The sequence below is a fragment of the Colletotrichum spaethianum genome (genome assembly GCF_022836535.1).
Source record: "Colletotrichum spaethianum MAFF 239500 DNA, contig50, whole genome shotgun sequence".
Lineage (NCBI taxonomy): Eukaryota > Fungi > Ascomycota > Sordariomycetes > Glomerellales > Glomerellaceae > Colletotrichum > Colletotrichum spaethianum.
Genome location: NW_026054820.1, coordinates 62,057 through 77,078, shown reverse-complemented (window position 1 = coordinate 77,078; position 15,022 = coordinate 62,057). Strand labels below are relative to the sequence as shown.

Sequence of the window (15,022 nt, the reverse complement as noted above, 5' to 3'; positions counted from 1 at the left end):
TTCAAGAAGGGATCGTGACGTTGATCCATTGCAGTCAAAACGCATGTCTTCTTACAAATCGAAGCGGCCAGCCCCTGACGAGCTTCTCAAGGAGAACTGTCAGGGCGGTGATGTGAACCCCCTAGTTGTTCCTTGTTTCTCGAATAAGGAACACCTGCGCTAATGATGCGATGAGAAGCTCCCAGGAACTCTCGTACTTTGGGAAAAATATAGCGTGTAGCCATGCTCCAGCGCCAATCTCGCCAGCTCAGCTAAGTTGGCATCGATACGGGCGACGACTACGTCAAAGCCCTGCATCCACAATCTCAGTGACATAGGAGCGCTTCTGCATTACAGACGACGAAACGGAGAATCGTTTACCAGACAGGGAGTCTTGATATGTTTCTGAAAATGCCGCTGCGAAGGGGTTGCCTTCAGATTAGTCGGCGAGGCTTTCTACTTGAAAGCCTCAATGTCGCGACGAGTAGATTTCCGCCGGTGGGTTCCACAGAACATACTCGCCAATAAGCGTCAAGTCTCAAAGCCTCAAGCCTTTTCTCTTTTCAAACAATAATCAATGACATTCGCCGACTTGGTCGCATACGAGTACAGTTCCAACAACCTCCCAATTATCGCATGCATTTTTCCTCCCTCAAATCCTTTAGTCCCGGAAAACTCCCATTACGTGACTCTGTGCGTGTTTGTGTCGCAGAAAGGTATGCTATTGTGTGTGTGTGTGTGTATGGTAGATCCAAAAACATCATAAAACGGGACGGTTTCTAGTGGCTGTCGTTCATGCTCGTGCCGGCCTTGTGCTTCTCCTCGGCGTGGCCCTTGGTCTTCTCCTGCAGCTCCTTGGGGTCGGAGCCGACATGGCGGTCCGCCTTGATGGCCTCCTCGCTGTCTGACGCGAGCTCCGACTTCCAGTGGCCCTTGCCCTCCTTCTGCTTGGAAAGGGAGTCCTGCTTGTGCTTCTCATGCGTATCGCTGTCGGCGTCTGTTGTTGTGTCAGTTACCTGTTGAATAAAGGTGTCGAAGCTGCGCTCTCTCTCTCATTGTGAAGTGCCTCTCAGCCTCCATGAACGTTCAACGAAGATGGGTGACGAGGAGTAGGAGCAAGCAAAGAACTTGATGAGCTGGCCGGGCGAGGAACCACATCATGACGATCTTCGCAGCATCCCGCCCGCAGCTATCTAGCCACCAGCCCAATGGCAACAAGACACGGAGAGAGGAGACGAGGGGATGCACTCACGTCCTGAAGACTCCTTCAAGCCAACCTTGCTCGTCGTCGAGATGCTGAAGCCGCGTCCAAGGGTGGCAGTCTGCCTGCCGACGACGAAGGCGCCGCGGGCAATGGGGGTAGATGAGAGAACAATGCGGGAAGCCATTGTTTCTGTGTGTTGGGTTGCGTTACGTTGCGTTATGTGTTGGTACGTTCCTAGTGTAGTTGTGATGACGAGAATTCGAGCAGTTATTTTCAATTGGGTATCTGGAAGAAAAGGGTCGAGATTTAACAATGAGGTATTAGGGAGGAGGAAGAAAAAGAGAAGTAGGCACGATGCTGGGCGAGGTAAGTATCAGTACCGGTAGCTCGACATTGCCTAGGTAAACGAGCCTCGAAGTGTCTCGTTGACCCGACCGTGACGTCACCAGGTCGTTGCTATCCCGAATAGTGACATCCTCAGGACCGAGCTTTCTTCCTTTCCCCCCCCCCCCCCCCCCCCCCCCAGCCGGTTGCAGTTTCCCAGCAAACCCGTGCGGGCTGTGGTGGTAATCCCGCCCCGCAAAATGCCATTTTTGCTTGTGACGGCCGGCCAACTGCCATTGAGCCATTTGCAAAAGAAGAAGAAGCCCGCTTTCCTCTCGTCATCACCTCTCGCAAAGGGAGAGACGAGCCAGCGGCGATCAACTGGCGACCAGCTGCGGCCGGCTTCCGGCAGCTGGCCAAGCCAGTCAGCTCCAGGTCTGCAAACCATCCAGGTGGGGGGGTTACATCTTCAAGAATCCAGCTCAACTGGGCCCCCCGATCTCATATCGTCATCATCAATCCACTTGCAATCCTGACCATTCTGCCTCTCTTCCCCCCTCCAAGGCTCTCCTCCTAACGAGTTCATCACGTGATTTATATCTCTCGTGGCTCCCCCTCTGAGACCTGCAGCACTCCCGTCTGTACCTCACCAGCCGCCGCCGCCGCCGCCGCCTTCTTTACGATCCCGCTTCTGCCCCTTGCGGCAGCGTGCAGAAGGCAGGTCGGCTTTGACGCAGCCCAGCAGCCTAGGCGTGTGCCGCCAACAAGTCGACCGCTCTCGTCTAATACTGGCGCCTACAGGCACAAGAAAAAAAGACAGATCTAGTCCCCTTTTGTTTCTGCGCTTCCGTCGTGGGTTATACACCAGGACTCCGGGTCGATTGTTGCTCTTTGTTGAGGGGGATGGGATGTCTTCTAGCTAGCTTGCTACATCTCATTCGACTCAGCTGTAATTCAGCTCAAGCAAACCTCGGGGAACAAAGGGCAGTTCGGGGAGGTGGTCCAGGTCGCATGGTCAAGGTACGGCAGCATCGTCCTCACATAATAATAGTATAAATCCTATGATGTTCTGTATTGCATCAGCAGTCACATGTAGGGGGTAAGAACGCAAGTAAGCGGTAAGATACCCTCCAGAATCCTGTCATATCTTTGTTTGTGATTCACTTCCGAGTTGCTTGGTTCAATGTGAGTATTCGTCAGGGAGGCGAAGGCGTTCAGAGTCCAAACGACATCCGACCGTAGGATCCTATACAACACCCACCCACCCCACCAGCGTCCATGCATCACTCATGAAGAAAGGCAAGACCGATTTTGAGATGAACGTATCGTATATTGCATTGCGCCTTGCTGGCTTCACGCCACAAGATCGGACTATTCTGATCCGATCCCCTTGAACACCTTTCACGTCTTGAGCATTTCCTGTACAACCCCAAAAGGTATCCCGTTCACCAGCCCAGAAACCACAAGAGCCATTTATCGTGTCATCCCGCCTCCCAGAAAACACGCCACTCTTCCGAGATGCTCGCGAAAAGTGCCTAGACAAGGTGAATCCACCACCCATCGTTTCCCAGTGTCCCGAGATGCAAGACCCGTGAAAGAAGCCCCTCCCAGGAGTAAGTAGTAAGAATAGTCCATCTTCGAATAATGAAAAGTGAGAGAAGAGGCACAAGAAATCCAAAAGACTGCGCGCGTGTCCCGTCCGCATCGCTCAACCCAACAGGCAACAATGCAGAGGCTCGCCAGCAGACCGCGCCCAAAAAGCATGACCAACTCCACCTTTCCCAATAAGGTATTTCCCGGACCCCGTTTCCAAGCTTTGGAGATTTGCCGCAAAACAATAGCAACGCATGTCTTTGCCCGCCACCACCCATTTGATATTTCCCATGTGAGCCCATAACAGAAACACCTGTTGCCCCCCGCTCCGAATAAGTTGCTGAAAAGACACTCATTCTATATGTCGAGATAATCTTTTTCGATATGACTTCGTGACCCGTCGAGCACCATGATGAGCAACTGAAATTTTGAATCATCTTGGAAAACCAAAAAAGTCGTCCCGCTGTCCGTGAAAAATAAGATGCCGAGAATTAATTATATCCGAGAACTCCGCCGTGGTGTTTACACACCGATGCAATGTCGTGAAAATGCAAAACCGTCCGTGTGGAACGCCATTCGTGCAAGTCTAGCCTCATCTTGCGAGGTCAAGACACCGAAAGATTTTTGTCGATTTTTTTTGTAGTCGAAATGTCCCAAAAAGGAGAATGGTATCGATAACTTCTCGCGTCGCGCCCGGGGAAAAAGCCTCGAAGGAATTTTTGTCGGTTAAACAAGGGTATGTCGCGTGAGGTTGTTTGTACAGGAGAGGAATGTTTGTTTGAGCCAACGTTGTGACCAGACCACGCCAGCAGTCTCGCCAAAGACTTCAGGTACCCAGCCCGCAAGGAGAGAAATCATCGATGCCGTTTCGTTTCTTTTGTTCGGTGCCCGCCAAGATGATCGGCTAGAAAAGCCAAATGAGCAGAATTTTGCACACCAGCACGCATCAGCACAGACGGCAGGGAGCGCAGAGCCCCGGCCCTCTGTCACGAGAGCGGGATCAACGCTTTACCATCTGCGGATGCCCTGCTGCATCCTAGCGGGGGACACCGAAGGCGACGGGCTGGACATGGTGATGCCGGTAGCCGGGTTGACGATGGGGATGGCGTTGCGGGCGCGGGTGGCCGAAGGCTGGTGAAGCTTCATGCCCGACTGCTGGTAGGCGGGAGGAATGAAGGCGGGGAAGACGAGTTGAGAGAGAAGCCAGGGGCCACTGTCTGAGGCTGCTGCGTCGGCGAAGACTCGGGGGAGTTGCTCGCCAGGGAAGAGCGCTCAGAAGAGCTGTGGATGGAGTTCATCTGCAGCGGGCGACCAGAATTAGTCACCGGATCACACGAGGTAGATCCAAGGCTCCGAGATACTTACGTCGCTGTCAGTCAAAAGGCCGGGGCAGAACTCCATGTCGTCCTCGAGGTCGAAGGAGCGACCGGCCTCGAACTTTGTGCGGAAAGCGTTGATGGTGGCAGACTCGGTCAGCTCCTTCATGCTGCGCACGCCGCGGAACTGCTTGTGCTGGTTCTGAGAGACGGAGAGTCTGGGCGCTCTGCGGTTCCGGCCGCCATGGTGGTTGTGGGAGGCGCCGGGGACAGCCGGGGTGGGATGCGCCTGGTGGTGGTTGAACTGGTAGTACGAAGACATTATCTACGAGTGCGTCGGGTGCAGGTGTCGGTGTCGTGGTAATGTCGTTGTTGGAGGGTGTAGGTGTGCCGTCTTGCTGGTTGGGGGAGGCAGTGCGGCGGATGTGCGGTGTTCTGATTGTGGGCGAGCCGAGCTTTGCGGTATTATTGCAGTATTGAAACACACAAACAATGAGACCAGCCGAGTCGACGACGTTGTGCGAGTAGAAAAGTGTATACGTTTGAATAGATTCAAGGTAGAAAGAGTCGATTGAAGAAAGCAGTGCTTTTTCTTTTTAGTGGTTGTAATTGTATGATCGGTTGAAGCGTTTTGTGGTTGGAGGTGAGGGTGGGTGGGAAAAAAAGGTACGTCTGGACAGAGGGGGAAGAGAGATGTTGAAAAGTATCGGGAGGGAGGAATCTGGAGAAGGCGATGGTTTTGTTGGTTCGAACAGGACAGTGAGTGTGGGAGGGTGGGAGGAACGGTGGAAAGGTGAGCGGACAGGCGAGAGGAGCGAGGAGGGCACGGAGGGCAAGGAAAGGGAAGGGATGGGGGGGCGGTGGTGGACCCACAGTCGCCCAATGAGAGATGATCAAAGGGACAGTGCGTAGGGTGAAAACACTGTGACTCCACTGCTTGACGCCATACGCGAGTTCGCCACCCCGTTTCCATTGGTTGACCGATCCCCAGCTAGAACCGCCCGGGTCTAGCGCAGTCTGGTGGTGCTGGTGTAAATTTGGGGCGTGGCGCCAGCTGCCGTCAACCCTCCCAGTGCGGCGAACAGTACGGTTTACAGTTGTACGGGGTGGAGCGAGGGCTGGCCGTATTTGGATGAGAGACACAGCGAAACTGGGAGAGTGGGAGCGAGGGAAAGGGCCGGGGTTGTACTTGCTGAACAGTGAACGGCGACTGGAAGTGAAGAGCGCGGCGGGCGGGAAGGCACAAGGGAAGTTGTGGGAAGCGATGGGTTGCGTGTCCCCGGTCAGCCTGGGTGTACCTGGCAAGGTTCAAGCTCGCCAGCAGCGAAGTCGTGAGCAAAAGAGGCGGCAGCTGCAGCGGATGCACTGGGTGTACCTGGCAGAGTGCAGACAACATACCCCTCCACTTTCGTTCTCACTCTCGCTCTCTTTCTGTCTCTCTCACTCTCACTCTCTCACTCTCAGTGCCGCCGCCGCAGGTTCTCACCCTCTCCCAGTCTCCTCCCATGTCCCCCTTCTTCTCAGGCCTGTCGGGTCGGAACCTCGACGCAGGGCGAGCTGGCGCGTGGCATGCAGGTACTGAGTCTGCCCACTGCAGGACGCACTGTGGGCCCCCTTGTTCTTCACCGCAGTGCTGAATTCACAGTGCTGGGCGGCGCTCGCATCGGGGTGGAGGGGGCAATGGACGGGGACCGAGGAAGCCTCCTGACTCCTAAACTCCCAATAGGGTTGCCGCCGCTTGTCGCCCGAGTCCTTGTTTACAACTCTGGCAGGCACCGCTTGCGGCGATGGAGAAATTGGCTGCCCACACCTGTCATTCCAGAACCCCAGTGTGAGCGAGCGTGATGGAGAATCAAATCAGGAGCACATTCAATATTTGCGACGGTAGAACAGAGCGAGATTAGACGTGAGACCTGATACGGGGTGCCGCCGCTCCCTCCCATTTTGCGCATTTGCGCCGTCTGTTGCCCGTTGTCCGTCGACCGTCGTGCTCCCTCTCACGCACACACACACACACACTCTCTCTCTCTCTCTCGCTCCGTCTGCTGGGTGCCTCCTCTCCCCGTCCCTGTCACCCACGCATGTCCCATCCACAATCCACATTCAGCCATGCTCCTCTCATCCCACTCTTTTTCTCTTTCGGCATCGAGATGTCTCTCCCACTTGCGATCTGCGATCAACTGACCCTCTCTGCCTGCCTGCCTGCCCGCCCGCCCGCCTGCCTGCGCCTTTTGCTCTCGGTCCTGGCCGTGGTCGAACCAACGGCGGTGTCTTGTCTTCATCCCATGTTCGCTCCTCTGCTTCGGCGTCCCTTTCTTCTTCATCCCTCCCATAGACAGAACTCTTACTCACCCTCCGACCTCATCTGGAATTCCAGGCGACGCTAGAGAGCCCTGCGTGGGGCCCTGGACTCGTCGCTGGTGGTCGAAGTTCGGCAAACTTGACGGCATGCTTTTGGACTGACGCAGTCGAGGATGCAGCGCACGATCGCATCGGCCTTCTGTCGCGCTCCATCGCAAGCTCTCTCTCTCTCTCTCCGCAATGTCCTGTGCCAGGAAGCCCAAAGTGCTACCACAGGGGCATTAAACTGGTGCAATCTGATGTTCGGAAACACGAGAACGCAGCCTAGTGTTTCCTATTCCATGCTGGGTAGGAGTCTTCTTCCCAGGCCCTCACACTCGGCTGGCTTCATGTCGTCCGCTCACAGTGTGCGGCTGTCTGCCTCAGTCCGAAGTGAAACCCTCTCTCGCCTGGGTGGCCCTGGCTCGCCGGATCCCAACCTTTGGGGAAACGGTGAGCAGGGGCCCAGGACTGGCTGGGAGGGAGGGAGGGCATGGAGCAGCAGCAATAACAACAACAATGGAACGGACTGCTGATGCACAACTGGGCGGCGGGCAGACTGGGCTGGACCGACTAACCTCGTACTACCGTGTAGTCTACAGCACTGGACGGTCCGCAACTGGACCAGTGCAACCGACCACCCGCCCGCCCGCTTCCTCCAACTCCAACTCACCTCGCACATCCGTCCATCTGCGCGGTGCGGCGGCAGAGAGACGACCAAGGAGGGACCAGTAGCGTGGGATTGCCAGCCACGATCCCGACGTAGTCGCTTGCTGCCGCCCGCACTGTGATGCGGCAGAGACACTCCCAAACACTGTGAAAGACCCTCCCGTCGGGTACGTACACATATGTGCTGCTGCACACTGATGCAGGTGGTTAGAGCCCGGGGCTGCATAATGAACAACGAGGCAGTGGTGTCCCCCCTTTCCCTTCCCCCTTGAGCAACACACACAGGGCCATGAGCCATTGACATGCAGGCACTAGGTGGGGTCAAGTGCCGCTATGACTGGCTGCTAGATCCTGGTCTGGTCCAAAGAAAAAGAAAACACCGCGAGAAATGACCTGGGCCCTTGACCTGTGGCCTGGATTCGGAAACGTGGCGGCTGGCACGCTTGATCTATGGAGCGAATCAAGCGACAGACCCGGTCCCGGTTGCTTTGTGGGCCTGACGGCTTAGGCATAAACCACCTCACAGTGTGCGCTCGCCACCTGCAGACCGCCCGTCGAGGAAGCCCACCAGCCGACGCAGCCACGAAAGCCATCCACACAGGGCGGGGCTACGTACTGTACCTAAGCAGACTCACTGACAGACTCACTCACTTGGTGCTTCTGTCTGCCTTCTGGACCTGGCCAGCTTTCCATCATCATGAGCACTAACAGCGGGGCAACCGTCGGCAATGTCACCCTGCCCTACCAATCCGTCACTGGGTTGGCGCTCGGGCTCTCTCTCATTCACTCACCCCTTGTCACCCTCTTACTCTCGATCTCACACAACTTGCTCTGCTCTCTCACCACTCACCGCAGATCTCACTGAAGGTCTCTCGCCCCCCATATCGTCACTCGCGGCTACAACAGCCTGCCCCTCCCCCTTCTCTCTCTCACTCACCCCAGCATCATCCGTCAGTGGCCAAACCCTGATGAACATGCCATGATGCAGCACCCAGCGCTGTTTATCGGCGCATCCTCCTCGTGCATCCATCCGTCTTGGTTCTCGGCATCCATCATCCATCAGATAAGCCAAGAAGGGAGAGTTGACGGCCGATGTCCGACTGCCGAGTGCTGCGGGCTTGACAGGCCGATTTGGCTTGGGCGTTCCCTCTTCCGTATCGCAAATCTATCGCCAGCAGCGTCCCGCTGCGGCGCCACTACCCTCTAGACCGAATCTTCTTTTTGCCCGTGGAGGAACACTGGAAACGTCTCCTTCGATGAAGCGTGGCATTTGCTGTGGTGCCCGACCGTCCACCGCACATACATGCATGAAAGGCGAACGGGCCCCCCTGCGTGACCACACGCCAGCGGCCACCCGGGACAGACCCTGGGTCCTGTCTCTCTCCCCGGCTACTGTGGCACAGCACAGCTCCCTGTCCACCCGGCCGATGGCTATGAAAGCCAGGCGGGGCTGGCTGGCTGGCTGCCAAACTTGGCGAACCTGGCAAGCCCGTTACCCCTGCTGCAGAGGCAAGGCAATCTGCCAGGTGAATCGGGGCAGGGCACGGCTGGGGCATGGAGGATGGGAAACCATTTTGAGACACCTGACGATGGCTTCGTGATCTCTACTGTGGAGCGGGAGGGGAATCCGGCTGATGAAAGGGGGCAAATATCACATTCCTGTCGCCTTATCACCCCATGTCCAGTCAGTCGTCGCCTTGCCAGTCAGCCCAGTCAACCGAGTCTCACCCATCTCGTTGCCTCATGCCTTTGCCGAACATTTCCCTCGTGCATTCTTCCTTCCTTCGGTGATGGCGTCGGTCCGTTTGCTCACCGTTTCCGTCCCATTCGTCAATGGCTCGGTTCCAGCGCCTAGGACGAGACGGAGGGGGAGCTGCTGTTGCTATTCTGGTAGCCCAGTCGGCTCCCAGGCTAATTCGGCGCTTGCACATTCTGCAGAGAGCGCACAGGAGGAAGACGGGCTCTCTAAGGGTTCCTGGATTCTACAATGCCTGGGGAGGCCGAGGACCCTTTCCAGCAACCCAGGCGATCTTCCCCCTCCAGGTCGTGTTCCCCATCGAGGCAGGATTGACGCCCCCATCCATGATGTGCTCTGCCAGGTTGTGTGAGTTGTTGCGAAAGAGCTCACAGCCCAATGCCTGCAGCAGGGCAAGCAAGCCAACATTGGCCAGGGTCTGGACGCCAGGATGATGGAGGTGTGGGGGAGCCGGCCATCGAGTTCGACGCTCGCTATCACACAGTTCCTGTCGACGCATCCAATCCGCTCTCGACGCCCTACACCAGAGAAGGCCGAAGCTCTCATGGAAGGGAAGCATTCGATGCGGTTGAACAACCTTCTTTTGTTTCCAGCCTCTGGGCCAGCCTTCTAGCCCCGTCAACCGTGCCATCGTCCATCGGCAACGAACCTTCCTCACCTACAGTACGGACACCCGCATGAAACGGCAACTGTACCGTGTACAGGCTGTCGACAGCCATGTTTTGCGCAGTGTCGCCGTCGCTGGTTGCCGTTGACGTTGTTGGTCTCGCTCCTGTGGGATGACACAGCCGGACGGGACAGGCTCATCCCACGAGATCTGACGGATCGTCCCTCCACGGTGAGCGGTAATCTGGGTCTGCGTCTGCCCATTTGCATGCGTCGGGGCGGTCATGGCCAAGAAGGGGAGGGGAAGATCCAGCCCCGGCAGTACGAAAGCCACACGTAGCGGCGGCGGACCAACATGGTTGAGCAGGAGGACCATGGCAAAGACATGGGAGAGCCCTTTTCTTCACTGCCACACCGCCATTTTAGCATCAAGGTTGGACCACGGCTTGTGCCAGCCCTCGATCCAGACACGGGGAATACTATAGTGTATCGCTTGTTGCGGCGACGGGGGTTATTCCTCCTCGCTGTCTCACCACCTGTCTCCCCCCGCGGATTTTGTGTCTGCCGTCCCCCTCGGTGGAGAAAGCTTCGACCACCTCATCCGCCGTTCTCACCGTTCCCATCTTCCCCCTCCCCCTCCCCCTCCTTCCTGGGTTTGTGGTTGGAGGGTGGGAGAAGCGGGACGAGTGATAACGGAAGACAACAGCTCGGGGGGGCTAGCAAAGAGCTTAGAACTGGCAGGCTGGGTTGCTGAGCCACCTGGGCACACCAACCGGTCGCCGTGGAGAGCTACTGCAGCGACCGGGCGCGCACTGGGGGGGAAAAGCAAAGAGCAGCAGTGCGACTGGAATGGGGGCGACGTCGTCGGCGCCGCCAGCCAGCAACAAGAAAGACCGGCCGGGCAAGCACACAAGCACTTCAGCCCACCCACCCACCCATAGTGCCATAGCTGGGCAGTGTCCAGACCGACGGCGCATGTGGGCATGCCGGCAGCACTGGTGCATGGCAGCCATGCCGCCTTCAGCTAAGCTTGTGGTGGTGGGGGGGCAACCTGCCAAACGGCACAGTGCTGCGCTTGGCGGTCTGCTGCCTCGGACCTGGCGTCTCAGTGGCTCGCTCGCTGCCTCGAGGCTTTGGCTCTCGCTGGGCTGGCGAGAGATATCCCGCTCCACTCCAATCCGAAGCAACGCCGGCGCGGCGCAGCGCAGCAGCAGCAGCATCAGCAGCAGGAGGCATGCAGTTCGCGGCGGCGTCTCGATTCTCTGATTGCTTGTTCATGCTGCTGGTGTTGTCCGGGACTAGACGGGCATTTACAACGCAGGAAACTCTTCATCCTGTTCGCCATGTCACCGTTTCGGGATTTCTCATTTCCCCTTGCCATCCAAACCCCTCCCCCCTGCCGGCATATGTCGACAGCCAGTCCCCGAGTCCCGAGTGAATGGCATTGTTGGATTCCCACTAAACAGAAACAGCGGAAGGCCCCGCCCTGATCCAAGCAGGCGTATGGGGGAAGAGGGGCGGGAAGCAGAGACACAGAGACATCCGTCGGCCACTTTTGCGACGTCACCCCTTCGGAGGGGCACGGGACGTAATGCGGCGACCCCGACGACCCCTAGAGTGATTTCGCGATAACTCCCTGCCCAAAGGACGACCGACGCATGATTCTCACGGCTCGGTAATATCGAAAGTCCATCATGTGCAGCCGGGGTCGACCCGCAGCAGCGGCAACCATCTCTGTCCAGCCCGCCCTAGTGTAGTGAAGAAACGATGTTCCCCAATGCGTGCGAAGCGTACCGCATGGTTCGCACCCCATGCTCCCGTCCTCCGTGCGGTCGTGACGGGGCCTCCGTCCCACCCCCGGCGCAACTCTCGCGCAACCGCACATCCTAATCCCGCGCGGAGAATCCCGAACCGTCATGAGAAATCTCCCACAAACCCTTGCCCGCAGCCCCTTCGTTGCACCAGTTCCGGAGCCTCGCAGGCCATCGCACGTAGCACGACGTCGCTCTAGCCCGTTGGCCCGAACCACCCCTCCTTCGCGGAAGGAAAAAAGAAAAAAATGAGGGACAGGATACTGGAATCCCAGCACCTTGGCCTCGGCTTAGCCGCGGCTGCGGCAGCGGCGGCAGCGACCTACCTCCTCCTCACCTCCCACGCAACCTCTTCCGCGGCGGCCCCGCGCCCGGCCGTCGACCGCCGCAAGACGGCCCGGTCTCCGAAATGGACCGTTCTGCCCACCCTCTCGACGCTCGGCCGCGACGAGCTGCCGTACCCGCCCGACGCGCTCCCCGGAGGACGGGACGTCGCGACGGCGTACGGGAACCTGCGGGTGTACGAGTTCGGGCCGGAGGATGCGCAGGAGAGGGTGCTGCTGCTGCACGGCATCGGGACGCCTTGTATTGCGCTGGGGAGCGTGGCGGAGGAGTTTGTGGAGCGGGGGTGGAGGGTTATGACTTTTGGTGAGTCGATTCGATGCTGCCCTTGTTTCTTTGGCCTTTCCACCTGTTCGGTTCTTGTGTGTGGACGTGAGGAGAGGTGATGTGTGAGGGCAAGTGCTGTCTTTTGCAAACCCTCGTTGCAAAGGGTTCCTTTTTTTTATGCCGAGCCCCCCGTGTCTCACTCTCGCCCCTCCTCCCACGCTTGATGAACCCCCGTATCTAACACACCAGGCAGACTTCTTCGGCCGCGGCTACTCCGACGCGCCGCTGGACATCCCCCACGACGCCCGCCTCTACACCACCCAAATCCTCCTTGCCCTCGCCTCGTCCGCCCTCCCGGGCTGGACCGGCAACGACGCCTTCCACCTGCTAGGCTACTCCCTCGGCGGCGCCATCGCAGCCGCCTTCGCCTCGTCGCACCCGCACCTCGTCAGGTCCCTCACCCTCGTCGCGCCGGGCGGGCTCGTCCGCTCCGCGGCGCACATCGGGTGGAGGAGCCGCGTGCTGTACACCTCGGAGTGGATCCCCGAGGGCGTGCGGCGGTGGTTCGTCGGGCGGAGGATCAGGCCCACCGATCCCAAGAGCGCGGGCGACGTCCCCGAGAAGGAGACCGTCGACGACAACGGCGGCGGCGAGGGCGAAACGGCGGAGTGGGACGAGCTGCGGCTCGTGGGCGGCAGGCGGATCGGCGAGGTGGTGAGGTGGCAGATGCAGACGCATCCGGGGTACGTGCGGAGCTACATGAGCACGATCCGGCACGCGCCGGTCTACGACCGCGGGGACGAGGAGTGGAGGGTCCTCGGGGAGGTGCTGGCGGCGAGGAGGACGGGCGCGGCGCCCGGGTTGAGGAAGGGGCGGGTGCTGTTTGTGCTGGGGGAGCGGGACGATATCGTGGTCTTGGGGGAGACGGTGTGGGATGCGGAGGCCGTGCTCGGGGAGGATGCCGTCGAGGTGGTGGTGTTGAAGGGCGGGCACGAGGTTGCCATCACGAAGGGGAGGGAGATTGTCGGGGCTGTTGTTTCTGCATGGGAGAAAAGCGGTTAGATGTGGTGATAGACATTGATGGGCTTCGGAAATTGTAGATTTGGACTAGGTACGTATAGAAAACAGAATGCTTAGACTTCATGTATACTTTGCGGTATTCAACAGTAGCCAACGTGGTTTACCATGATACGTCCAGGCTTTTATCCCAACAATCCAGAACTAAGTAATCGTGTTGGCCGCCTGTAAGTGCTCATTCCCGTTTGCTCCATCCAGAGTGGTTCGATGGGCAGGGCTCATTCAATTCATCATCGACGCCGGATTTTTCATGGTATAGCATCTTACCCTTCCAGTCCCACTTCATCTTGCCATTTCTGCGACTGCTATCCCTCATCGCTATGGTCCCGTATTTCCCTATCAATCACTCAAGGGCGCCCCTTTTGAAGATCAACATGCCTTTGGGTTGGGATATTGACTTGGCCCAGTCTGGCCCGGGAAAGCATCCGGTTCTCACCAGATACTCTCCCGTCGGCCCGCATGGTCTTTCTGGTGACTGCCCTAGCTCTCCAATTTAGGCTCCTGAGCCTTGTGGTTATAACTCGAGTTTGTCACCTGTTCGTCCCTGATAAGTTATACGGGTTCCATCTGCCACTCTGTGGAGCTTGCGTCCATCACGGATCCGGGGAAGCCTCTGGTTGTCAAAGTATTTGATCCTCAACCCTACTTCAACGACCATGTCACCCCTTTAGCAACACAGTTTTCTTTTCAGAGTTTTTTTTTCCGAAGACGAGTTCTTCCCAGAAGCCTATGCATACAAGCACCTCTACAAGAGGTTGACTGGCCATCCGTACTTTATGGCAACAGTGTTACGGCATGTGTCCTGGAATCCTCACCGGCAAAACCTGAAAGGCAAAAACGAGTACAAGCGTGTCGGTTTGGTGATCTTGAAATACAATGACGAGTCCTCCATCGACGAATTGTAAGAACGTGATGACAATGAGCGTCAGGTTCCAGATGTTGGCGGACTTGTCATCTTCCACAAGTCAGACCAACGTCATTGCATCACCGAGTTTCGTCATCAGGTACGCCTCAGGTATCAGAACAACAACGGCGGAGCGTTTGGAGCCTCGATCGAGAGATCGTTTGGACCTCTGAAGGACAGGTCCAAGGAGGTTGGTCCAAGGTGGACATGGTGGATAGGCTGCCTGAGCAAGAGAACAGCGAAAAGAAACACCAAGAGGAAGGAAAGGGCTGAAGAGGGAAGAAAGATTCACTGATGTAAACCCCAGCCTGTTCATCATTCCTCACCCCCTGATCGACCGCGGGGGTTCAGCCTTTAGGCCGTATTTCGTTGATGCCCACGGAATCAGAATCAACGACCTTCCGCGTTAAGAACGGGGAAAGCCAACGTTCCCCTCCGCCCTCTGACTGAGCGGACGAACTCTGTCCTGTCTACCTCACAGAAGACCACTGGGGCGTCGGTTGTGTATAGGACGTGGAGAAGGCGAATACTGGCAGGCAGGGCTCACGTCTAAGGTTACCACATCGAGGGTATATCATCATCGGAAACCTGGATCTATTTGTGTAGGAACGATATGAGGCACAGGATATAGAGCAAAAAAATTGCTTGCTTGCTTTCCTGACTTTCAGACGCCCTTGAACTTAACGCCATTCGGCTTCCAGAAACCCACTTCTCAGCGTTCTAATCACATCGTATAGAACGGCATGCATTATCAGTTGTCCGAGTCGGCGTGGGGGCCGGACTTCGTGTACCACATTTCCCGGCCGGACGAGACTGACGAGCTTCTTGCTCGGC

The 15,022-nt window shown here is 57.4% G+C and overlaps 4 protein-coding genes across 4 annotated transcripts; 1 reads left to right on the top strand and 3 right to left on the bottom strand.

The window, feature by feature from the left end:
• Positions 1-758: 758 nt before the first annotated feature.
• ColSpa_11752 (uncharacterized protein) lies at positions 759-1,367 on the bottom strand (the record flags this gene model as incomplete). The annotated part of the gene is made up of 2 exons (XM_049277964.1): positions 759-976; positions 1,232-1,367. The coding sequence occupies 2 exons, from the start codon at positions 1,365-1,367 to the stop codon at positions 759-761; spliced, it is 354 nt and encodes a 117-aa protein (XP_049133921.1).
• Positions 1,368-4,108: 2,741 nt separating this feature from the next.
• On the bottom strand, positions 4,109-4,738 carry ColSpa_11751 (uncharacterized protein; the record flags this gene model as incomplete). Its single annotated transcript, XM_049277963.1, has 2 exons — positions 4,109-4,255; positions 4,466-4,738. The coding sequence occupies 2 exons, from the start codon at positions 4,736-4,738 to the stop codon at positions 4,109-4,111; spliced, it is 420 nt and encodes a 139-aa protein (XP_049133920.1).
• Positions 4,739-10,807: 6,069 nt separating this feature from the next.
• On the bottom strand, positions 10,808-11,065 carry ColSpa_11750 (uncharacterized protein; the record flags this gene model as incomplete). The annotated part of the gene is made up of 1 exon (XM_049277962.1): positions 10,808-11,065. The coding sequence occupies one exon, from the start codon at positions 11,063-11,065 to the stop codon at positions 10,808-10,810; it is 258 nt and encodes an 85-aa protein (XP_049133919.1).
• A 781-nt stretch (positions 11,066-11,846) lies between these two features.
• On the top strand, positions 11,847-13,269 carry ColSpa_11749 (putative lysosomal cobalamin transporter; the record flags this gene model as incomplete). Its single annotated transcript, XM_049277961.1, has 2 exons — positions 11,847-12,246; positions 12,461-13,269. 2 exons carry the CDS (start codon positions 11,847-11,849, stop codon positions 13,267-13,269), a joined length of 1,209 nt encoding a protein of 402 aa, XP_049133918.1.
• Positions 13,270-15,022: the final 1,753 nt, after the last annotated feature.